Here is a 25,825-nt window from a genome sequence, read left to right on the forward strand (position 1 = left end):
TAGCCTTCTTTCACCATCTTGAGGAATGATCCCTTGTAGGTGCTTTCTCTGTGATAATTTTACCTAGTTCCTCATCAATGGTGTTCTGTTTAGCTGGGTTGATAGCTTTTTGCATCAAGTGTACAGATGGCTTGTGCGGGTTGTTTGTGGAGCCTGATTGATGGGATATTTTAACTTTGCAGTATACACTCTGCTTTTGAACTATCAAAGTTGAAACGAGTCCAAATTTCACTGTTTTCTATCCATGTTCTCACAATTTCACTTGTTTTGTTTTTTTCACTTTTGTTTTTTTTTTTTTCAAGCTCTGTCGTCTCCCTTTCGTGTGTGTGTGTGTTTTCTCTCTCTGTCACCTGCCTGTCTCTTTAATGTTTAAGCCCCCCCCCCCCCATTGCTGTGTTCTTGACCAATCACATGGCTTTAACCTAAGACGCCATTTTGTTTTTGGCAGAACGGCCTCACTCTCTGTCTGTAACCCCCACCCCGTCACTGCTGGGTTCTTGACCAATCACATGGCTTTAACCGAAGACTGGGTGCGGGGAATAGAGGACAAAACAGTCGGCCACCATTTTCTTGTTAGGCGAACGGGCTCGTTCGCGAAAGACACATCACTAATTGTGGCAGCTCCGTGTGTATCCTGAATAAAAGTTCGTATGCCAAGGTAAAATTTTCATAAATGTAACGTTTGTAAACCGAAAAGTTGATAAGTCAAGGGGTTCGTAAACCGAGGTATCACTGTGTCTAGAAAAAAAATTTTATTGACTAATTGTTTGGCACAAAGACCCTCTTGTTAATTTATTCACCATGATGGTGAAAGAACTTGTATCTTATACAGTGATACCTCAGCTTCTGAACATAATTGCTTCCCAGAAAGTGTGTGTAATGCGAAAACATGTTTATGTTCTTCAATACAAGTTCACAGCACAGTACATAAAAAAGGAACAAGAAAATGAGAACATAAAAATGTAAACTTCTGTTCTTCAAATGAAGTGCAGAACTTTATATTTGCTTTATTTTCTCGAGCTACTCAATCAATGGAAGAGGAACTTACTGTCAGGGGTGCAGTCAGTAAAGAGTGGAACCAAGAGAGGCACGTTGTCTATGTTCTTCAAATGAGGTCGGACCTGGTGAATGCCACGTGGAAGCTTGGCCTAAAGACAAGTAAAGAATGAGAAACGGGACGACATAATAATGATTAAAATTATTAACAACTATTGAACAAACTGGGGCAGGTGGAACTCATTCTTTGCCCATTTAAGGCACAGAAACTGTCGTTTATACTGGCAGTTAAAAACTAATTGTACTCGTTTTGATTCAAATATCTCTTACCCGGTTGCAATCTTCCAGAAAGCTGGGCACATCACTGTCTGTGGGCTGAAAACTTGCCATGTCGGGATGTACTTCGTCCTCTGCCAACAACGGACCTTCTGCTTCATCTCGAGAATCTGCTTAATATTTTTTGATATACAGTGAGACCTCAACTTACAAACACCTCAATTTACAAACTTTTTGTCTTACAAACGTCAAATTTATGAAAATTAAACCTTATAATAAGCACTATTTTCATAATACACACCCACCACGGCTGGCGGAGTGATCTTCGGCGGAAGCACACGACCGAACAGCACCAGAGGTTAAGTTAGCAACAGTCCTTATGGAAGGTGACTCTCCTTCCATAAGCCATCAACGACCATCAAAAAGGTCAATAAAACTTTCTTTTACAGCACAGTTTATTTCTTTAATTACAGTCGTCATGTAATGCGCCTCTCTTTCCAAACAGCAATTCCCTTTGACCTCCAACGCCATTCCATCAAGCCATAAATGACCATCACAAATGTAAATAAAGTGACTTTATGATACAATGCGGTGTATTTCTTTCATTACAATACAATAGCACATTTATTATACGTAGAATAAGGTATGTTGTGTGTAGTTTTAAGGCTTACTTAGTTGAAAAGTATATTTTATGGAAACCCGGGAACGGATTATTCCCATTTTAATGGTTTCCTATGGGAATGTCTTTTTTGAGATACACACTTTTCACCTTACACACTCTGTTTGGGAACCAATTAAGTTCGTAAGTTGAGGTCTCACTGTATTATATATATTCCCGAGGAACTCCACAAGATTAACAAATTTTCCACATGCACAACAAGCAAAGTGGCACCTTGGTTCAAGTCCTCATGGAGGGAGCCATGACAGGGACTGGACGGAGCTCCTTCACATGGGCCATCGCCATTCGAAGTCAGTGAGATATGACAGTTCCAACCAGTCTCTAATCCCATTTTCTCTGCAAAGACCTGCACACATCAAATTGCGTAAAGCAAATTTTAACCGGCCTTTCTATTATCACACAGGTGTCAAAGTCAAGGCCCGCGGGCCAAATCCAGCCCGCCACATCATTTTTTTTCGGCCCGCGAAAGCAAATCAAACTTGTTAAATTCCATGATGATTGCTAAAATCTGAGCCAAAATGTCATATTTTTGGATGTCAACCACAATAAAAGTCATTATTCTTGACTTCAGATTTGAAAGCGAGTTATTCATTAATTTTCTGTGTGCTCTATATGTAATATTTGAAGTGATTTAAACATTCTAATGGGTTCCCCAAATTCATAACGGCCCTCGAGAGGAAACCATAACTACAATGTGGCCCGCGGCAAAAAATGACTTTGACACCCCTGTTCTAGATAAACGAACTTTCATCGACGACAACATCTAAGATAGCCTAGCCGAGACAACAGCTGAGCTAGTTGAGACATCAAGTTCAGACGTACAGGCTCTCATTAGTAATCAGTGTTTTTCCTTTTTCTGTCCAAATATATATTTTTTTGACTTTAATAGTCTCGTCCACTGTGTCTCTTTTTGTTCCACTGGGGTTTAGATCATGAAGAGTCTTTTTAGACCCACCCTGCCTCTACACTTTGCTACAGAGGTGAGATTGTGACAACAAAAGGCAATGAAGTGAGCTTGAGTTCTTTTTACCTTGCTACGAAGTTCGTCCTCCATGGAAAAGTACACAAATCGAATGCATGCTGTGATCAGAGCATCAATGAGCCGGATAGTGTCCAGCCGGGCCTGGAACTGGGATGAAACCATGCCCATGAAGATCTGTCCACTCAAGGCTTGCACGCCATCTTCGCTTTCCGTTCCTTCACCTATACCTTCTATTAATAAAAACAGGAGGCGGGTATTACACAAGATACATAATTATCAGGTATGGACATCAGAAAACTCACTCATCCCCCTCTTCAAACGATGAACAAAGTTCAGCTATAGTATGTCTAACGATTGTTTTGTGGAAGAGCCACCATGCCCGCACTCCAATCAAGTTCCACAAGGTCCTCAACACATTGGTCTTATTTCTTCTACACCATGGTTGAACTAAATATACAGTGTACTATCAACAAGCAGACACATTCAAAACTGCTGTTATTTTGTCTGACACTAATTTAAATTTCTTGTTCTTGAGTCAAAGCTGATCTTATTAATACGGTATACCAAAAATGATATCTATTCCAGTGTTATTTCTTGCAAAATATATGTGTTGAGTGACCACAATTTAGCATATATTTAGATTTTGCATTTTAACAGTCTGCTGTGTCATGATCATCAAATGAAATCAATACTTACAAATTGTACTGTAATTCAGAATTACAGAATCTACAGTAAAGTCTCGTTATATCGATATCGGATATATCGATAGTCCCGGTTATAGCGATACTATTTCTATGCACGCACGGAGAAAATTACATGCAAACAGGGTCGGATATATCGATAGTCCCGGTTATATCGATATTTTTTCGGACTCCCTTGAATATCGATATAACGAGACTTTACTGTATTTAAGAATTACGTGAAGAAAGAAGAGAAAGACAAAATATGAAAACATGAACTGAAAGAAACCCACCATTGTCGTTGATTTGACCAAAGATTTGGGGACAATATCTAACAGACACATGTAGTTGAAACGGTGGCACGGTCGTCGAGGGGTTAGCATGCCAACTTCACGATGTTATGGTAACACAATCTACTTCGAAACCCCTGCTTAAACTCTATCGCAAGGAAATCTGCCTAAGTGGTATGGGCTTGTCCAAGACACATACCGTCTGAGCTCCAACTGTTTCTGCTGGAAGGATGCTTGCTTGGTGTAGATGAGAGCAACTCCAGGCCTGAAAATAGATATGGGCCAGATGCCAACTCCACACACTTGCCATTTAATTGGCTGGACAAGGAACCTTGCATGGGTTTATATGCAAAGGCTGAGCAGTAACCAGACAGACAGGCGCGCTGGTAGAAGTCCAGAATCTTTTTTCTAAAAACCATAAATTAGACAAGATTAGATTGATATTAGGATTTCATTCTCGAAAACAGTATAGTTAACTGCATTTTACCTGTCTCAAATTAATATTGCCTGTCTTAAAAATATACAACCGCGGCTATTGAGAGTTTAGAAAATTGTTCTCAAAAGAATAAGCACGGGTGTACGGAACTAAGGTTCCCCAAAAGCCATATCCTGCCTGTTTTAAATCCCTTCGTACGGCGGCGCATGCAATTCAGACTCATAACTATACTCTAGATCCATGAAACGATTATGATCAATTCAATCAACTGTGTTGGAATAAGGCATGATATGGATCTTGATGCACCACAGTTCTCCAACCCTGGAATAATCAGTGTATTAAATTTAATTGTATTTATCTTTCAAACGCGCTGCCAATGAACACGCGTACGGCGGCGAAATGTGATGACTCAGCCCCGGCCGCCATGTTGGGTCCTGTCAAAGGCCCCAACAGCATCCAAAATGGAACTGTATAGTGCCACTTAGCAGTTTTTTTTTTTTTTTGACGACGATACTAGTGCAGCGTGTTCTACCGGAAACAAATTCCTTGTGTGTTCTACATACTTGGCAATAAAGATGATTCTGATTCTGATTCTGATCAAAGCAAACAAAAAAACACAACTTTAGTGTGACTTCATCCATCCATTCATTTTCCGATCCGCTTTATCCTCACAAGGGTTGTTGGAGACTAGCCTGGCTGTCTTAGGGCAGTAGGCTATAGCTAACTAGGTGGCTAGCTATCTAGCTGGCTATTAGCTATATAGCTATCTAGGTGGCTGGCTATCTAGCTAGCTATCTACGAGCTGGCTAGCTAGCTTTATATCTATTTACTAGCGGGTTGAGTGAACGCTGGCGCATGTGGCTGCCACTGCTCACCCTCAGTTTTGAAAGGCCCTTATATATTAAATATTATTATTATTAAATTACTTCACCTTGCACAGACGAACACGTGAGCCAATCACCCGCCAAGCAAAACAAAAAACAAAACTACAAGGCCTTTACTGAGTTATAAACAGGAAGAAAAAAAAAAAAAAACCGCATACCTGTCAGAACCTAAAAGGGGATAAATATCAGCACCATCCCAAAAGTCTGTGCTGGCCTCCAAGATGAGGTCAGCCGAACCATGGGACAACATCTGGACACTCTCTGAAAACCAATAGAGAGTGCATAACATTTGGAAGTACAGTTTATATCCAATGAGGCAAGTCTTCTTTTGAATTAAATCAAAACAATTACGGCGCCTGATGACAAGTCCATTTTGCGGTTGAGACGAAACTATTGCAACCATTACCAAATTGGGGTCTCTCTGGGTATTCCGTTTTGCATGAAAATACGACTCACCATTGCCACATACTATGGAATCTCCATTTGAGATAAATCTGTGTTTTACATAGAGCTCCTGATACTGTCTATTCAATGTAGTCTTTTTTCTTGAAAGTCATCGGCAATTCGCTAGCTGCTGTTGCTACCTACTGGCATGGAAGAGTACTACATGATTATGCTGCCTGGCTTTAGACTACGAGGCATACATTTTGGATAACTTCCCACAACACACCTGACAATATCGAAACCTCATGCCCGTGGGTTGGAAAAAGATTGTTGTGAACAGATGTAACAGAGAATCTGGCAAGTTTTCAAAATGAAACATCTTTCAGATTCTGAATTGTAAAACACAGAAGTAATCGAAGTTATCTATTCTTTCTGTGCGGCCTGGTACCAAATGACCAACAGACTGGTAACGGTCCATGATATGGGGCTGGGGACCTCTGCAGTACAGCATTCATCATCCAGAAATGCTTTTACGTAGTTCAAAGCGTTGTGAATTTTGTGATGTCGTCGCTGATTGGTTGAAACCAAAAGACACATGCATGCGTCCAGTATGTTGGCGCTAATGCACGCACAGTAGGGAGCAGCAGAATATAGAGTGTTGAGGCGCGCTTCAAACGAGTGGTGTCGTTACAAGGAAAACGACAGTGATACCTCGGTTTACGAATGCTTTAGCTAACGAACTTTTCGCATTTCGCGAGAACATAATCTTGGCATACAAACTAGTTTTCGGGAAACACATGGAGCGCCACGGTGGCTGGCGGACTAGTTTTCGATGGAAGAACACCAAACCACACGGCCGAACAGTGCCACTGTGGCTGCTGGACTACTTTTCCACACCCCCTTTCTCTGAGTGCATGTAGGTGGTTTGTAATCAAGGATACATTTGCTATTATGGATCCAAAAAAGACCCCACCACAGGCTAGTGTTCAGCCGAAGAGGACACAAAACAAAATTATGGTCGAGCAGAAGAAGGAGATCATCGAGAAACACGAACGAGGCGTGCGTTTGTGTGACTTAGCGTCCCAGTACCAGTATGCTAAGTCGACCATTGCTACCATCCTTTGGAACAAAGACGCTATTAAAGGTGCGTGTATCCCTAAGGGTGTTTCCGTGTTGTCTAAGCAACGGTCTCAGGCAGTAGAAGAGGTTGAAAAAAATCTGTTAATTTGGATTCACGAAAAGCGAGGGTATTTTCGCCGGGAAAGCACAGAAACTTCACTCGGATATCATCAAGAGGCAACCTGGAAGTTCATCATCCATTGATGATTACAAGGCTAGCCACGAATGGTTTGAGAAATTGTGTCGTACAGGGATTGATAGTGTCATTCGTCATGGTGAGGCAGCCAGTTCTGACGATGAAGCTGCCGAAGCTTACAAGGAATCATTCCTCAAGATGGTGGAAGAAGAAGGCTATGTTCCTCATCAAGTGTTTAATGCTGACGAAACCGGACTTTTTTGGAAAAAGGTGCCTAACCGGACTTTCATTACATAGGAAGAGAAGTCCGTCCCTGGGCATACGCCTATGAAAGATAGGCTAACCCTTCTTCCTACAGTCCTTATGGAATGTAGTAACAGTAACTCCCTCCTTCCCACCTCCTCCCACTCCATTTCATCAAGCCATCGACGACCATCACAAAGGTAAATAAAACGACTTTATTATACAGTGCAGTTTATTTCTTTCATTACAATACAATAGCACATTTATTATACAGTAAAGTCTCGTTATATCGATATCGGATATATCGATAGTCCCGGTTATATCGATACTATTTCTATGCACGCACGGAGAAAATTACATGCAAACAGGGTCGGATATATCGATAGTCCCGGTTATATCGATATTTTTTCGGACTCCCTTGAATATCGATATAACGAGACTTTACTGTACATAAAATAAGGTATATTTGTGTAGTTTTAAGGCTTATTTAGTAGAAAATTATGTTTTATGGGGACCTGGTAACGGATTAATCTACTTTTAATGGTTTCCTATGGGAAATTAATGTTTGGAAGGCACAATTTTCACATTACACACACTTTCTGGGAACCAATTAGGTTCGTAAACTGAGGTATCACTGTAACTGAAACCCAGAGGAACTTTCAAGAAAATTTGAGTAATCCGTAGTTCAGAGAAAATGTCAAAAAAGAAGCACTCACCTGAGGAAGAGTCTCGTACAAAAAGAGATATCAGGTGGGAGATAGGCGGCTGACGTTTGGTGATGTAATGCAAGCGGAGCGAAGGCACATCTTTTGTAAATTCGCCAGTCGGTAATTGGTAGAGAGCCAAGTGGCTCTCCTGTTCAAACATCTCCCTTGCACCAGGAGTGAAACCTGACACACACACAAAACAGTTTACATCTTGCCAAAGCAATTTGACATTTTCTGTTCAGATGTATGGCAGTTCGAAGCAGAATCAAACATCGGGAGTGGGCTCATATTTACCTATGAGCCTGGAAAGCTCACAGAGCCCCCAAGGAACACAAACGGGCTGCACACTACCATGGCTCTCTTGTAGTGCCAAGTTAGATAAATGATCTGAGAAGCAGCAGAGCTGTTGAGCGACATTGTTGTTGCAAAGATTGAGCATGATGTTGAGGCCCAGCGGCTTCAGTGAAGGCAAGTGACACTGCCACGACAGGTCATCAAACTGAATGCTTGCTGGATTTTGCTGGTCTTGAGAAAGACTCAACATTTCCAAGTGATAGTCACACACATAATCTTCTGCCTCAGTTTCTCGGCAACCCAAAAGAAATTCCTGGAGAAGGTGACACAGAAGACACATATAGACTATGACCAAGATGGATGAAAAGGTTTCTACAGCCGTCATCTGTACTTCTTTGAAGGTGTCGGACATTTCGCTTCTTATCCAAGATGCTGCGTCAGCGAACTAAAGTCTTATGCTGGTAGTTTCGGCCCAATATATATATCCCTACTGTCCAGACCTCTGCTATGATAGGTCCCTGCGATCAGGTTGGGGGGAGCAGAGGCCTACTCCCTGCGTCTCCACTGATTACTTCTATTGTCCTGCCCGAGTATGAGGTCTACGACTGGCATGATTGCCCCATTTGCCCTGGTATCACCTCATCAGCATAACTAAGCCTATGTTGCCTAAGCAGTCTGTTGTACAAACGATCCAAATTGAACCTCGCGCCACCATGGCGGTTTAGTGAAGGATTTTGTTGTTTTATGAAAAAAGCTTCTTTTACTCCCCTTTCAAACCATATACAGTAAAGTCTCGTTATATCGATATTCAAGGGAGTCCGAAAAAATATCGATATAACCGGGACTATCGATATATCCGACCCTGTTTGCATGTAATTTTCTCCGTGCGTGCATAGAAATAGTATCGATATAACCGGGACTATCGATATATCCGATATCGATATAACGAGACTTTACTGTACTTCTATTGTACTGCCCGAGTATGAGGTCTACGACTGGCATGATTGCCCCATTTGCCCTGGTATCACCTCATCAGTATAACTAAGCCTATTTTGCCTAAGCAGTCTGTTGTACAAACGATCCAAATTGAACCTCGCGCCACCATGGCGGTTTAGTGAAGGATTTTGTTGTTTTATGAAAAAAGCTTCTTTTACTCCCCTTTCAAACCATATACAGTAAAGTCTCATTATATCGATATTCAAGGGAGTCCGAAAAAATATCGATATAACCGGGACTATCGATATATCCGACCTTGTTTGCATGTAATTTTCTCAGTGCGTGCATAGAAATAGTATCGATATAACCGGGACTATCGATATATCCGATATCGATATAACGAGACTTTACTGTATTTCCTTAAGATTCTAACCTCATTGTCGTCAATGACCAAGATGAGAAATAATTTGGTGGTTGAGTGGCACAATATATTTTAGCAGAGCATCTTGAATATATGTCCATGAGTGGAGTTTTGATTTTAAAATATCACCTGGCCTTGGTCCTCTGTATGGCGAGTGAAGCTCACATTGGACCCAGAGTTGTGTTTGATCGGACAATTTATAGGTTGGCAGGAACACTGGTACATTAATGCGTCCGTTGAATGAGTCATATCATGGGTGGTCTCTCCAGGCTCTGGTATTTCCTTAACTTGGGTGGTGGGCTCCACTGGTAAACAGAGGATTGTGTCCACCTCTTGGTACTGGTCAACAAAGGAATACGTTAAACTTTTTCAACAGTTACAGGAAGTATCATGCCTACTTCATTGTAGACAGTCACTGTTTTTGCTTTTTTTTTCTCCAGGATTTTTCTATTATTATTAGGGCAGGGGACAGAAATGTTATGTTCCAAACATCACTGCACAATTTCCCATTTGAATGACTGAATGTGTTTTTTTCTTTAAATTAATTTATGTCATTTCATATTGCTTATAGTCACAATGAAATAAGTAATTGTGAAGGGAATTTATCAGTACAGTGAGACCTCAACTTACGAACTTAATTGGTTCCCAGACAGAGTGTGTAAGGCGAAAAGTGTGTATGTCAAAAAAAGATTTCCAATAGGAAACCATTAAAATGGGAATAATCCGTTCCCGGGTTTCCATAAAATATAGTTTTCAACTAAATAAGCCTTAAGACTACACACAACATACCTTATTCGATGTATAATAAATGTGCTATTGTATTGTAATGAAAGAAATACACTGAATTGTATCATAAAGTCACTTTATTTACATTTGTGATGGTCATTTATGGCTTGATGGAATGGCGTTGGCGGTCGAAGGTCAAAGGGAATTGATGTTTGGAAAGAGAGGCGCATTACATGACGACTGTAATTAAAGAAATAAACTGCTGTAAAATAAAGTTTTATTGACCTTTTTGATGGTCGTTGATGGCTTATGGAAGGAGAGTCACCTTCCATAAGGACTGTTGCTAACTTAACCTCTGGTGCTGTTCGGTCGTGTGCTTCCGCCGAAGATCACTCCGCCAGCCGTGGTGGGTGTGTATTATGAAAAGAGTGCTTATTATAAGGTTTAATTTTCATAAATTTGACGTTTGTAAGACGAAAAGTTTGTAAGTTGAGGTGTTTGTAAGTTGAGGTCTCACTGTATTCACTGACATTTTGCTTGTGTATGCAGAAAGGGGTCTGTGTGTGAAATGCTGGGTCATCCGGTAGAGACAGGTAGGCTATTTGCTGTCGTTCGCTAAGCCCATCGTGACCAGAAAAATATAAATAGGCTATATAAATGTTTTACTTCGCTCACATGACGTGAGTGAAATGATTGAAAGCATTTTAAAATAAGGAAAACTTTCTGGATTCAAAAAGTGATAGTTAGGAGTGATTAATTTTCTATGAGGCTAATTCTACGGCGTCTCCTTCATTAGTTTGTAACGATTGCACAGAGGTTTACAATACTTTGTAATAGTGCTTTTTTTTACATAAACTCTTAAGATTAAAAATTCCATTACATTAACTCATTCACTGCAAGACGATGTGCAAACGTGTCCACTTTAGTGCCAGGATTTTTGTCATTTTTCAGTCAAATTGCAAAACCCACAGAATATTGAGTTTTAGGACTACATAAACATTCATACACGCCACGTCATGCTTTTCAATTCCCAAATAAATTTGGGAATGGCAGTGAATGAGTTAATGAAATGTAGCACAACACGCACAAAGTTTTTTAAAACAACGCCTACAAGTTTTAAGGCATACAAAGCTGATTTTTATGCATGCACAAGACATCATCAGGGGTGCCTTTCGAAAGCCCTCTGTAAAGCTAAACTGATATTCATAAGTTACGTCAATATACTGAATTGAATGTTTATGTAGTTTGAAAACTTTACATGAATTTGACAAGCCGTGTCAGATACGATACCAAAATGAACCAAAAAAAAGATACAAGAAGTCAATAAGAAAATCAAAAATGCCAGTTGAGCTGAGGTTCCATTGTTTTTCATTCATTTGTAGTATGCAATTGACCATGCATAAATCTTAGAGGTAAAACTACTCTGAAGATGGAGGACACTGATTCCCTGTGGCGACCCCTTGAAGGGAAAAGCCAAAAGGAAAAGAAGAAGATGATATATTATTCATAAAAATTAACATGCACTCGTGTTTAGGGCATTTTTTTTTTTTATGCCCTGCCGTTTATAACCAATTTGTTACACCTCTGGACGGTAGCGCTCATCACTCGGCCATTCAGAAAGTACCTTATCCTTGTCTTCATCCGTCTCCATTTTGGAGTCGGAGTTCACTGAAAGACCATCCATTAGATCCTCCTGGCTGTTTTGAGGTGGTTCCACTCTTCCACTGAAGAACAGTACAGTCTCAGGGCTTGGATTTGGCCATGACAGGATTCCCTGTTTATCCACACAGCACAATACCTGCCCACACAAACATGTCATTTGCAAGGAACAAAAAAAATATGGGAACAGTTTGAAATTACCTGATCTGTATTTTTGCCTTAATTGGTCAGAATGTGATCAGCAGAATGATATAAAATACGGGAGTGATGGATGAAGCAAACAAAAGGATTATCAACATCAAGAGGCACTCAGAAGTCAATTTGGTGTCTGGGGTTTGAGGTGTTACTGTGGCTGCTAATTGATAACTCCATTGATAGTTAAATACAGTAGCTGTAAACAAGTCAAGGAAGTCATCAGATACAGCAAATTCCTCGCTCTTCATTATTCCAACCTGCTCTTTTTTTTGCCTCAGATTTGGCAGCTTTTGGGAGCTAGCTGTTTTGCATACAGTTTCCATAGAGAACAATGGTTACACCCTTGTGCAAATTAATTGCATCGCCAAGCACCACCCACAACCAGTCTCTTGCATTCTCATTGGTTCTGTCACCAAAGCGTTGGCCTTCACTGACAACCTCAATCAAATTTTTTTTATTTTTTTTTTTGACTTTTATCCATTAGTTTTGGTATAAAATGTATTGTTTACATTTTTTTTGACAACTAAAATCAGAATTAGAAACATCTTTATAGCCAAGTATGTAGAACACACAAGGAATTTGTTTCCGGTCGAACACGCTGCACTAGTATCATTATCAAAAAATTGCAAAGAGGCACTATACAGTTCCATTTGATCCAAATTTCAAATGATCCAAATGTACATTTTAGTCAGAAGAGCGTCCTCCCTTGTTCTTGATCACCGCAGCGATGCATTTTGGCATGGAATCGACCAGTTGTTGATGATGGAACGGTCCTTGTACCAGGTCTTAATTATAGCACAAATTAGGTTTTTTCTGTTGTGCAATCTTTCTCACGCAGACAAATCTTGATTATTGACCATAAATTCTCAATCGGGTTCAAGTCCGGTGAATTACCAGGCCAAACCATCACAATAATGTCCTTCTGTGCAAAGAAAACTGCGGTGTTGTATCCATCACATTGAAGAAGAACTGGTTTATAAACCAAAAACCTTTTCTTTTTATCCCAGATGGAAAGGGGATGAGGACATGGTAATCCATGAATTATCCAATCAGAGGCCTGGCAAACAAGTAATTAGGGAATGTGGTTGGTCAAGTATATCAGACAGACTCCACTCCTAACCAACATACAGTCAAGATCACAGAGTGGTGCAATTAATTTGCACAAGGGTGTACAGTATATTGTCCTCCATTGGTTATTTCATTTCCAAAATGTTCATAATGGGAAAAGAAGCAAAATTCTCACTTTAAACGTGCAAAAAGTCAGACATTCCAGTTCACCAACATCCACGTGTTATCAGATCAGACCAAATGGTCCACTCAGTCATTGTGCCTCAAAATTTATACAGTGAGACCTCAACTTACGAACTTAATTGGTTCGCAGACAGAGTGTGTAAGGCCAAAAGTGTGTATCTCAAAAAAAAATCCCATAGGAAACCATTAAAATGGGAATAATCCGTTCCCGGGTTTCCATAAAATATACTTTTCAACTAAGTAAGCCTTAAAACTACACACAACATACCTTATTCTATGTATAATAAATGTGCTATTGTATTGTAATGAAAGAAATACACTGCACCTCTGGTGTGGCTTCTTTTCTTTTTTCTTTGGAGACTCCTCATCATTTTTGCTGATTTAAAAACCTCTTAATTGACACCTGTATATGCATATGTTAAAGTTTCAGAGAGGTCCTCACAAATTCACCCAAAATGATTTGTATTTTATTTATTTATTTTATTTTCATTTCACTTGGATACACACACTTTTTACTCACTGTGTGTGTGTGTGTGTGTGTGTGTGTGTGCCCACGCTTATAGAAGGTTCTAGTCGATACATAGTCAAATTGTACTTACAGTGACAGATCCAAGTGTGTTTAAAAGGCTTGAAGTGTAGCAAAGAGTCTGAGACTCTCCCTTCAGTACACCAATGAGGTGTCTCCACACACAAAGCCCCATTGCCTGCACACATGAACACACATGAAAATAGGATTAAATAACTGTTGTCATCTCTATATAAGCATAGGTCCTTAGATCAATTAATTTGAAATAGGCGGCATCAACTTATGTATAGACACTTGTTATTCATAAAAGTTCCTGCAAACTGATTTTTTCGTTTTTCACACACTCTAGGGAACAGTGTTGTTTCACAAGCCAGCTTATAAAAAAAATAAAATAAAAGCCTGAATTAACTCATTCACTGCCATTCTTAAATTTATTATGGAATTGAAAAGCATGTTGTGGAGCGCCATTCCCAAATTTGTTTGGGTTTTGTTTTCTGTAGGGGGAGGTGCAAATCAAGCTATGGTCAGACCTCTGGCAATTTTTCCCCTCCCATGAAGCATTTGTCTTTTTTGCAGCCGCCTCCACTGTCAATGCAAACTCTACAACCAAGTAAGCTCGACATATTTTTTGTTTTCTGATGAAAGAAGAGAGTCTAAGGAAAGGGTGACAAAGTCATTTTTTGCTGAGGGCCACATTGTAGTTACGGTTTCCTCTCGGAGGAAGTTATGAATTTGGGGAACTCGTTTGAATGTTTCATCCCCTTCACAACTTACATACAAAATGCACAACAAATTAATGAACAACTACTTTTCAAATCTGAAGTCAAAAATAGTGTTGTGGTTCACATGGCACAATTTGACATTTTGGTTCGGACTTTAGCAAGCGTCGTAGAATTTCACAAGTTTGATTTGCCATCGCGGGCCGAATAAAATGATGTGGCGGGCCAGGTTTGGCCCCCGGGCCTTGACTTTGACACCTGTGGTCTAAGGTTTCTAATGCTGCGTTAAATGTTTATGTAGCCCACATGTGTCAAAGTCAAGGCCCGCGGGACAAATCCGGCCCGCCACATCATTTTTTTCGGCCCGCGAAAGCAAATCAAACTTGTTAAATTCCACGATGATTGCTAAAATCTGAGCCAAAATTTCATATTTTTGGATGTCAACCACAATAAAAGTCATTATTCTTGACTTCAGATTAAAAAACGAGTTCTTCATTAATTTGCTGTGTGCTCTATATGTAATATTTGAAGGGATTTAAACATTCTAATGGGTTCCCCAAATTCATAACGGCCCTCGAGAGGAAACCATAACTACAATGTGGCCCGCGGCAAAAAATGACTTTGACACCCCTGATGTAGCCTAAAAACTCAATATTGTGTGGATCCTGCAATATGAGTGGAAATGACAAAAGCCCTGGCATTGGAGTGGAAACATTTTTGCATATTGGCTGGCAGTGAATGAAGTTTATGAAACAATGCTACAAATTTTGAGATTCACTCACAGTTTTCGTATGCTATGGATTCCATGAACTGATTCATTTGTAACCTGGCTAATGATCTATATGTATAATATACAGTAAAGTCTTGTTATATCGATATTCTCGGGAGTCGGAAAAAATATCGATATAACCAGACTATCGATATATCAGATCCTGCGTTCATAGAAATAGTATCGTAATAAGCAGTACTATCGATATAACCGATATCGATATAATGAGACTTTACTGTATATGATGATCACTCTGGACCGCTACATCCATTAAAACGGCTTTCCTCTGCCCTTTATCTATGACCACGAGATCTGGTTGGTTTTCCATTACCATTTTGTCAGTCTATATCTTTGAGTCCCACAGGATCTTTGCCCTTTGGAATTGTTGCCAATTGTGACCTTGGGGTTTCCAGTTCATACTCTGCATAAATGTTTTGGTAAACTATGCCAGCCACCTGTTTATGGAGTTCCATGTAGGCTTTCCCTGCCAGCATCTGACACCTTGCAGTTATGTGTTGGTCATTTGGTCAGGCAACGGTTTGGGATACGGGAGAAGAGGGTTTGATACCATCTCGGGGCAAAAATGAGCACATAACAACCATCCTGTGTGGGTATTTGGGCAAGACCCTTAGCGCAAATGCCTACCTCATACAATGATGAGAGACAATAAAACGGATAAGAGGTTATGTACCTGGGTGGAACCCACTTCAGTGTAGCTGCTTAGCGTGTCCTCAGAGAATTTAGCAAGCTGGGGATAAAAAAAAAAAAAAAAATCAGAGTTAAGTAAGCATATTCAAGGAAAACGTGTTTATCTTGTATTCCCAGTGTCCTGTCTGTAACCCAGTCTAATTTTATAATACAAAAAAATAATCACAATAAAACATCGTCTTCTGTTTTATTTTACACAACAAAATAGCCTCGCTTTGTTGTGTAAATTCCCAAATAGAAGTGTAGCGTGACATAAAAAAAACATCCCTGTGGAGGTTTAGTTCCATTGTGAGTCAAAGAAAGACAACATTATGCCACATTATGAAGATGAATAACTTATGTATTAATTTTTTTTTAATCCCAAATTTCACTCGATGCATTTAATTCTGTGCCACAGTAAAACACTCCCACCAGAAATGATCTTGTCATGCTTCTGATAAACATAAAAAAATGAGGAAATAAAGATAAATTTTTCACAAAGGAAGTGAAACATTATTATTTTATTTACATTTATGGTTTGTTCATTTGATCGCATTTATCAAGCTTTTGAATACGCAAGAAGTGTTTGGCTAAACATGATTTCAGAACATTGAAACTGAACTAACTTGTGAATTTTTATGTTTTAGAAATCACTCAAATCACTTCAGAAGTAAGAAAAATGAAATGGGGCAGTTTTACGACAAACTGTATGTGGTTTGTGTTATCTTCGACAGTACAGTGGGACCTTGGCTTACGAACTTAATTGGTTCCCAGACAGAGTGTGTAAAGCGAAAAGTGTGTATCTCAAAAAATAATTTCCCACAAGAAACCATTAAGATGAGAATAATCCGTTCCCAAGTCCCCATAAAACATAATTTTCTCCTTTCTAATTTTCGAAGCCTTAAAAGTACACAATAATATATAATATTATTATTATTAACATAAAATAAGGTATTTATTTTATGTATAATAAATGTGCTATAGTACAGTAAAGTCTCATTATATCGATATTCAAGGGAGTCCGAAAAAATATCGATATAACCGGGACTATCGATATATCCGACCCTGTTTGCATGTAATTTTCTCCGTGCGTGCATAGAAATAGTATCGATACAACCGGGACTATCGATATATCCCATATCGATATAACGAGACTTTAATAAAGTACAATAAAGTCATTTTATGGTTTTTGATGGTCGTTAATGGCTTGATGGAATGGAATGTCCGGTTTCATCAGCATTAAACACTTGATGAGGAACGTAACCTTCTTCTTTCGCCATCTTGAGGAATGATCCCTTGTAGGTGCTTTCTCTGTGATAATTGTATCTAGTTCATCAATTGTGATATGTTTAGCTGGGTTAATAGCTTTTTGTATCAAGTGTACAGATGACTTGTCGGGTTATTTGTAGAGCCTGATTGATGGGATATTTAACCTTCCAGTCTACGAAGTTGAAATGGGTCCACGTTTCATTGTTTTCTATCCATTTTCTCACCACTTTACGTTTTTTCCCCCCTTTTCTTTTTTTTGTTTCAAGCTCTGTCCTCTCCCTTTCGTGAGTGTGTTTTCTCTGTCTGTCTGTCTGCCAGTCTCTTTAATGTTTAACCCCCGCCCCCCCATCACACTGCTGGATTCTTGACCAATCACGCGGCTTTAACCGAAGACGCCATTTTGTTTTTTGGAGAACGGCTTCACTCTCTCTCTGTCTGTAACCCGATACCCCGGGGGCGGGGAATAGAGGACAAAAACAAGTCCGCTGCCATTTCCTTGTTTGGAGAACGGGCTCATTCACGAACGACACATCACTCATTGTGGCAGCTCCGCGTGTATCCCGAAAAATAGTTCGTTGCCAAGGTAAAATTTTAATAAATGTAACGTTCATAAACCGAAAAGTTCGTAAGCCAAGGGGTTCGTAAACCGAGGTCCCACTGTATACTTCAATTCAAATGTTCTATATCAAGGGTGTGAAATTTTAGTTCCACGTCAATTTGAAGTTATGTGTTCCCTCAGAGGGCCACTATGACAGCCAAACAACAAAAAATATTATTTGTACACAACAAATTAATAGATTACTAGTTGTGAAATCAGACATGTCAATTGTAATAGTTTGTTCAAATTATTGTTCAAATGACTATTAAACGGGGTAACAGAATTACTGCACAATCTCAACGTATTTATTACACATGGCAAATTTTACATTTCAGGACAGATTTTAGCAAGTTAACACACAATTTGCTTTTGCTTGCCTCATGAAATGAGATGGCGGGATGGATCTTGCTCAAGATGAGGCTTAATTATAGATGCATATCATTTCATTACGTTTGCAGAGATTGCAGTGTACCTACAATAAAGTCTCGTTATATCGATATTCTCGGGAGTCGGAAAATATATTGATATAACCAGACTATTGATATATCCGATCCTGCGGGCATGTAATTTTCTCCTTGAGTTCATAGAAATAGTATCGTAATAAGCAGTACTATCGATATAACCGATATCGATATAACAAGACTTTACTGTATTTGCATGAATTAAAATAAAGGCAACGGTACATTAGCTGTTACTTAACAAAACTAGTGGGAAGGAGAGATGCATACTTCAAATGTATTTGTGAATGTTTGTGCATTCCTCACCAATCCTGCTGGAGAGACATGGCTGAACTCGGCAAGGACCCTCGCCTCTCCAAAGGCGTTGACCAGCAACCACATGACAGGGAAGAGCAGGGGTAAGACCGGCAGAACACCCATCAGCTGAAAATACAGCAAAAAGAAAAACATCATTATATCATGGATGACATGATTAAATAGCTTAATTTTTTTAATATGAATATTTTCCCAATTTATGTATATGACAATGTGAGGATGTTTAAAATATGAGTGCTTTCCTCAAACGTTTTGTTCTCTCACAACGGAATTTTTTTCCATCCACTCACAGCACGTTGAGAAGGGAAGTACAGCGATACCTTGGCTTACATGCGCTTTAGCTAATGAACTTTTCGCCTTACAAACGTTACATTCGCGAGAATATAATCTTGGCATACAAACTATTTTTCGGGAAACACACGGAGCGCCACAATGAGTGATGTGTCGTTCGCAAACAAGAGTTCCTAACAAGGAGCTGAAAATGGCAGCCGAAGAGGTGAGAACCTTTCCACTTTTGAAATATGGACTCTTCTCAACTTTATTGATAGTTCAAAGGCAGAGTATAGACTGCAAGGTTAAAATAGTATACCTTCAATCAGGCTCCACAAGCCATCTGTATAATTTAAAGAGAACCTACAAGCAAGGGAACTAGCTATTAATGAAGTTTCTAGTGTGTCTGTCTGCATCTGCTGCTGTTGCAATATCACAATTTCTATGATGTACAACCCAGAGCTCCTTGAGACACTTTATGAAAAAAGTTAGCCACTCCATCAAGCCATCAATGACCATCCCAAAGGTAAATAAAATGACTATATTATATAGTACAGTTTATTTCTTTAATTACAATACCATATCACATTTATTATACATAAAATAAAGTATATTGTGTGTAGTATAAGGCTTATTTAGTTGAAAATTATGTTTTATGGGGACCTGGGAACGGATTATTCTCATTTGTATGGTTTCATTTGGGAAATTAATGTTTGGAATACACACTTTTCGCTGTACACACACTTTTTAGCAACCAATTAAGTTCGTAAGCCAAAATATCATGAAAACCAAAGGGATTTTCAAGACCAGGCGAGAAACGTTTTAATTTTGATAAATACCTGAAGCTGCAAAAAATTGTAGGTGACGGGGGTGAGATTGGGTGCATCACAAAAATAGCGGATGGTGTTCACCAGCAGGAATGTAACCTATTGGAAGGTAACAAAAGGATATTTCAAATGCTTTAAGAAAACTGTGATTAAATACTGAAAAGAACTGTTGATTGTACTCACCAGCACAATAGGGCAGACAAGCTTGGTAATGACGGACTGCACTGTAAACCTCTCATTGTCAAGCACTGTAATTGGTCGGGATTCTGAAAACTCCAAACTATTCCTTGGGAAATGGAAAATGGAAAATAAGTGTGTGGTGGCTCTTTGCAATTTTGCGCAACCCTGTGGAACAGCATCCAGTTATAATTATTGTAGCTCCAGCTGTGTACTCCCTGTTAATGACCTTTTCATCTCCAGCACCAGACACACACCAGACATCTGCTCAATTGCACACTTGCTGTACTACAAATACAGCGACTGATCACTTTAAAATGGTTCATTGATTTTCAGCGCCAACTGTTATCAGAATCAGAATCATATGTATTGCCAAGTATGTAGAACACACAAGGAATTTGTCTCCGGTAGAACACGCTGCACTAGTATCATAAAAAATGGAGAAAAATGGTGATACTAGTGCCTATCCTATTTCATTCTACCACAAATCACTTTAGCTCTGCTTGATACTTATGCACATTGTCTCACAGGTGACCCTGAGAGATACAACTTACATTAAGGAACTTTTTTTTAATGATGATACTAGTAAAAGTCCGCCAAGGTTAAACAAACACATACACAATGCATGCAGCAACCAAGCAGCAAACAAACAATGAACCGGCCACGGATGATCGTGCCGGGTGTCCTTTTAAGTGTCAATGATTAAACGACCAGCACCTGCGAGGCTGCCGGCAGGGCTGACGTCGCTACCCGTTGGTCGCCAATCTGATCGGGACGACCAGCACCTGTGTAGGTGCAGGCGGGGCCGACAGCGCCCCCCGTTGGTCGCCTACCAGATCATGACAACTAGTAAAGTGTGTGTCTCCCAGAGACAAATTATTTGTGTGCTCTACATACTCGTCCAATAAAGCTGATTCTGATTCTGACAAGCAATTATTTAAATACACACATTTGTTCAAAATGTGAATGGTTCAGTGATCGATTTATTTTTTATTTTTAACATGCTGATCAGCCCCAAAGAAACAGCCACACTGTATCATTATGCTAGCGTCAAACAGAATCCTGGTACAGACGCTCCCAAACTTACAAACATTCGAGTTACGACGTTATGGTACATACAAACATTTTTGCGGGTAGAGTATGTTGAAAAATGTTTGGACAGAGATGTTATAAGTCAGATTTTGAGACGCGCTTATACACCGGAGTAGTATTTGTTTCAGCAATTTTGCCATTGAATAATGAGGGGTTAAAAAAAAAAGGGAGAAAACTTTTTTTTTTCTCTTAGCCACCATATATATGGATGGATGGTCATAAATTAACCCATTCACTGCCAGACAATGTGCAAAAATATGTCCCATCCAGTGCCAGGGTTTTTGTCATTTTCACTCAAATTGCAGGACCCACAGAATGGGCACGTTATTCAGTAATTACGTGCTAGCAGCTTCAGTAATGGCTTACTGGAGACCCAAGGGTATATGTCGTCGTACTCCAGTAGGTGTGAATTTATTTTATGACTGTTAAAGTGTCTGTGTTTTATACTTCCTCGTTGAGTGTTTTACTTTAACATACATTTATGATCACATTCACCTTACGAACGATCGCTTGGAAAGTATCTGGTTCGTAAGTTGGGGAGCGTCCATACTTTCAAAATCATCACTTTTCAGGAGACCCAAAAAGGGCTTGGAGGATCGTGAGATTGGTCAACTTGGAACAAGTTGGTGTCTCCGTTTTACAGTGCAGAGGTGCAGACTTTGCATGTTCTCCCCGTGCCAATGTGGGTTTTCTGCAGGTACTCCAACTTCCTTCCACGTTCCAAAAACGTGTACGGCAGGTTAATGGAACACTAAGTTATGCATATGTAACGGAGTTGTGCGCTTATATTATTAAATTATGAAGGAAGTGACGCAACGGCGCACAGTGTGGCACCATGTCCCGCCCATAGTTTCCAGAACAATCTGGAGGAGATTCAGGGTGAGTCGCAATTTTCTGTTGGTCTCGATTAACGTGCATTTTCATGACAATATCTTATTTTGTTTCCCCTTTTGTACTGTCTAGTGTTATCTAATTAGTTCCCTTATTCATTTCGAGTCCAGATTACTTTTTGTGTCATTATTTATTACGTTTTGTCGAGTGGAACTTTGGAGCACATGTGCTTCATAGTGCTTTTCTATTGCGCAGTTAATCACAAGACGAAACCCATGCGACTTCACCCATCCCATCTGCCATACTGTGTTGCAGGTAATAATTGTTTCATTTCGTTTTTATTGAACAATATTTAGTTTCTTGTGTCGTGTTTCATTTGCCCGTGAGTGTCCGTGGCGGGTTGAACTGTGCGCCAGCCATTACAAGCGCACCGCGTGTTCTGCCGAGTCTCCGCCTATGATGCGTTCAGGGACATCTTGTAAATAACAGTGAACTTGTGTTGTATTCTCTTTTTCTGTAAATAACCACTGTACGATCACACGTTGTTCATTCTGTTTTGTTATCTACAATGTTTTGCATTTGAGAACAATCTCGAGGAGATTCAGGTTAATCACAAGACGAAACCCATGTGACTTCACCCAGCAGAAATAAAAAGACACATTCACGCGACTCGTCTTCATTAAGACGGCAGCATCGTGGAGATGAAGACAGTCACTGTTGTGACACCCGTCACACATAGGTGGGAGTGAGAGTGTGGATGGTTGTTCGTGTGCGCCCAGTGATTGGTTGGTAACTAGTTCAGGGTGCACCCCGCCGTCTGCCTTTCTCCAGTGTTTGTCCCACATGATGGTACTGAATATTTTTTTCGCGGATAAAATTCAGATTCCGTTTTGTGATCAATATCACGGACTGGCCTGTTATTTCAGCATTATATATTTTGTGACAACCAGATACAAAATATATTTTTCATGGATGTAAAACAAACAACTATACGAGAGATCAAGATTCCTACCTGACTATGTCTAAAACTGGAGTCCTGACCACTCGGAACAGACGATGTTGTTGCGGGTTCTGGGGTCTGACTTTCTCATGGGCTCGTGTAGGAGATGGAGAAGATGGGGGGAACAAATCTCCAGGTTCCAAAACGATGTGTTCATCATCCTAAACAGAAGAAAAAAAATGTCTGAACAAAAGTACAGTAATCCCTCGTTTGTCGCAGTTCATGCGAGACAATGTGAGCTTTTTGTCAATGGATACGACAGCTTCAAGTTTGCTTTCAAAAAGGAAGATATTCAGCACGCTGTCTCTGATCCACTGATGAAAAGGACACTTTGATCCTATCCCCTGATTCACATAACAGAGGCTGCTAATAATAATTATATAATAATCCATTTCATTTGTAAGCGCCTTTCAAAATTCTCAAGGTCACTATACAGTCACAGGATAAGTTTGTGGGTGAGTAGCGGCAGCCACACGCGCCAGCATTCGCTCAACCCGGAAGTAACTCAAAAAGATAGAAAGCTAGCTAGCTAGCTAATAGATAGCTCAAGATTGAATGACTGACTGTGTCGTTTGTGTTGTGTCATATTATTTTGTTTTTTTTTTTTAATTCAAGATGGCGCCATCAAAGTGATTGCCTTTACAGCAGCTCCTATATTTTGTTCTTTGACTTCTTTTTCCTTTCCTTTTACTTTCATCACTTTGCTGCTGCGCATGGGGACTTTCTTCATTGTGAGATGAATAAATGTTATCTTATTAGAAAGTACAATTCAGGTTAAGTGATTAAACATTGAAACCTCTTTCGGTGTACTGTCTTTCTTTACAAATACAATGAGACCTCAACTTATGAACACCTTGTCTTACGAACGTTTCGACTTACGAACGTCAAATTTATGAAAATTAAACCTTATAATAAGCACTATTTTCATAATAAACACCCACCACGGCTGGTGGAGTAATCTCCGGCGGAAGAACACTAAAGCACACGATCTTCGGATCTGGCGGAGTGATCTTCGGCGGAAGCACACGACCGAACAGCGCTCCAGCCGGCGCTACTTTGCACACCGTCTATCATTGAATGCACATGTCGATCGCCTACTTGGAGCTTTTTGCTGATAATTTTACTATGATGGGACCGAAAAAAAAATAAAAATACCACAGGCTCGTGTTCAGCCCAAGAAGACACAAAATAAAATCACAGTCGCTGAGAAGAAGGACATAATTGAAAAACACGAACGAGGTGTGTGTTTGTGTGATTTAGTGGCCGAGCACAGCTATGCTAAGTCAACCATTGCTACCATTCTCCGGAACAGAGAAGCCATCAAAGGTGTGTCTGTTGCAAAAGGTGTTTCCGTGCTCTCAAAGCGACGGTCTCGGGCAATCGAAGAAGTTGAAAAACTTCTGTTAATTTGGATTAACGAAAAGCAGCTATCCGGCGACAGCGTGAGTAAAGCTATTTTATGCGAGAAACCACGGCTAATTCACGCCAATATCGCCATGCGCCAACCTGTAAGTTCTGCGCTTATTGAGGATTTTAAAGCCAGTAACGGATGGTTCGAGAACATCTGAGGGCGAGAAGGAGAAGGCAATGTTGGCAAAGTGGAATGATGTGCAGGCTTTTACCGAACAGTTCCATTCAGAAAAGACTATGGCTATGGCAATCATCAACATGATGAACGATAATGTGATGCCTCAGCTTCGTAAGACCTTACAAGTCAGAAAGCAACAGGTGTCAATTAAGAGGTTTTTAATCAGCAAAAATGATGAGGAGTCTCCAAAGAAAAAAGAAAAGAAGCCACACCAGAGTTTAAGTTAGCAACAGTCCTTATGGAAGGTGACTCTCCTTCCATAAGCCATCAACGACCATCAAAAAGGTCAATAAAACTTTATTTTACAGCACAGTTTATTTCTTTAATTACAGTCCTCATGTAATGTGCCTCTCTTTCCAAACAGCAATTCCCTTTGACCTTCAACGCCATTCCATCAAGCCATCAATGACCATCACAAATGTAAATAAAGTGACTTTATGATACAATGCAGTGTATTTCTTTCATTACAATACAATAGCACATTTATTATACATAGAATAAGGTATGTTGTGTGTAGTTTTAAGGCTTATTTAGTTGAAAAGTATATTTTATGGAAACCCAGGAACGGATTATTCCCATTTTAATGGTTTCCTATGGGATTTTTTTTTAGATAGACACGTTTCGCCTTACACACTGTCTGGGAACCAATTAAGTTCTTAAATTGAAGTCTCACTGTATGTTACAATAAGTGCACCTGCCCACACAAATGGCAAAGTAAACACAACACAATTAATAATAATATAATAATAATAATAATAATAATAATACATTTCATTTATAAGCGCCTTTCAAAACTCTCAAGGACAATTTACAGTCACAGGATATTTTTTGTGGGTGAGCAGCGGCAGCCATTCGCGTCACTCTACCCAGAAGTAACACAGCAGCAAAGTTATGAAAGGAAGAGGAAAGTAAAGAAGGAAGTAGAAAAACAAAACACAGATAGAAGGCTAGCTAGCTACGTAATAGATAGCTAATAATAATAATAACTATAATATGTCACGGTTTGCAAGGTGGTGATGGCGGGTGCGGATCCCAAAAAGCAGGCAGGAGTGAGTAGGAGGTTGTTTGACAAATTGTATTAAAATAAAGTCAGCAGGAACAAAATGTCAAACATCAAAATCATCTGAATGGAAAAAATACAAAGTAGCAAAAGAAGACCAAAAGTAAAAGTCCGCCAAGGTTAAACAAACACGTACACGATGCATGCTGCAACCAAGCAGCAACCAAACAATGAACCGGCACCGGATGATCGTGCCGGGTGTCCTTTTAAGTGTCAATGATTAAACGACCAACACCTGCGAGGCTGCAGGCAGGGATGACGTCGCTACCCGCCAATCTGATCGGGACGACCAGCACCTGTGCAGGTGTAGGCGGGGCCGACAGTGCCCCCCGTTGGTCGCCAACC

The 25,825-nt window shown here is 39.8% G+C and overlaps 1 protein-coding gene across 4 annotated transcripts in view; it reads right to left on the reverse strand.

Annotated features, from left to right (window-relative positions):
- Positions 1 to 25,825, reverse strand: part of tmem94 (transmembrane protein 94) — a 51,517-nt gene that overhangs the window by 16,116 nt on the left and 9,576 nt on the right. For 3 of the 4 annotated variants that reach the window (XM_089015945.1, XM_089015947.1, XM_089015944.1), the window contains 16 exons: positions 22,845 to 22,993; positions 19,916 to 20,018; positions 19,745 to 19,831; positions 18,627 to 18,743; positions 16,000 to 16,056; positions 13,894 to 13,998; positions 11,814 to 11,987; positions 9,593 to 9,802; positions 8,107 to 8,419; positions 7,822 to 7,995; positions 5,382 to 5,484; positions 4,103 to 4,311; positions 2,982 to 3,163; positions 2,165 to 2,297; positions 1,327 to 1,445; positions 1,049 to 1,148 (listed from right to left, as the gene is read on the reverse strand). In XM_089015945.1, the coding sequence (XP_088872071.1) occupies positions 1,049 to 1,148; positions 1,327 to 1,445; positions 2,165 to 2,297; positions 2,982 to 3,163; positions 4,103 to 4,311; positions 5,382 to 5,484; positions 7,822 to 7,995; positions 8,107 to 8,419; positions 9,593 to 9,802; positions 11,814 to 11,987; positions 13,894 to 13,998; positions 16,000 to 16,056; positions 18,627 to 18,743; positions 19,745 to 19,831; positions 19,916 to 20,018; positions 22,845 to 22,993 (2,335 nt within the window). The remainder of the gene's footprint in view (positions 1 to 1,048; positions 1,149 to 1,326; positions 1,446 to 2,164; positions 2,298 to 2,981; positions 3,164 to 4,102; positions 4,312 to 5,381; positions 5,485 to 7,821; positions 7,996 to 8,106; positions 8,420 to 9,592; positions 9,803 to 11,813; positions 11,988 to 13,893; positions 13,999 to 15,999; positions 16,057 to 18,626; positions 18,744 to 19,744; positions 19,832 to 19,915; positions 20,019 to 22,844; positions 22,994 to 25,825) is intronic. The other variant, XM_089015946.1, reaches the window with a different exon arrangement.

The sequence above is a fragment of the Hippocampus bargibanti genome, linkage group LG15, assembly GCF_051943395.1.
Source record: "Hippocampus bargibanti isolate YZ-2025 linkage group LG15, ASM5194339v1, whole genome shotgun sequence".
In the NCBI taxonomy this organism is placed as follows: domain Eukaryota; kingdom Metazoa; phylum Chordata; class Actinopteri; order Syngnathiformes; family Syngnathidae; genus Hippocampus; species Hippocampus bargibanti.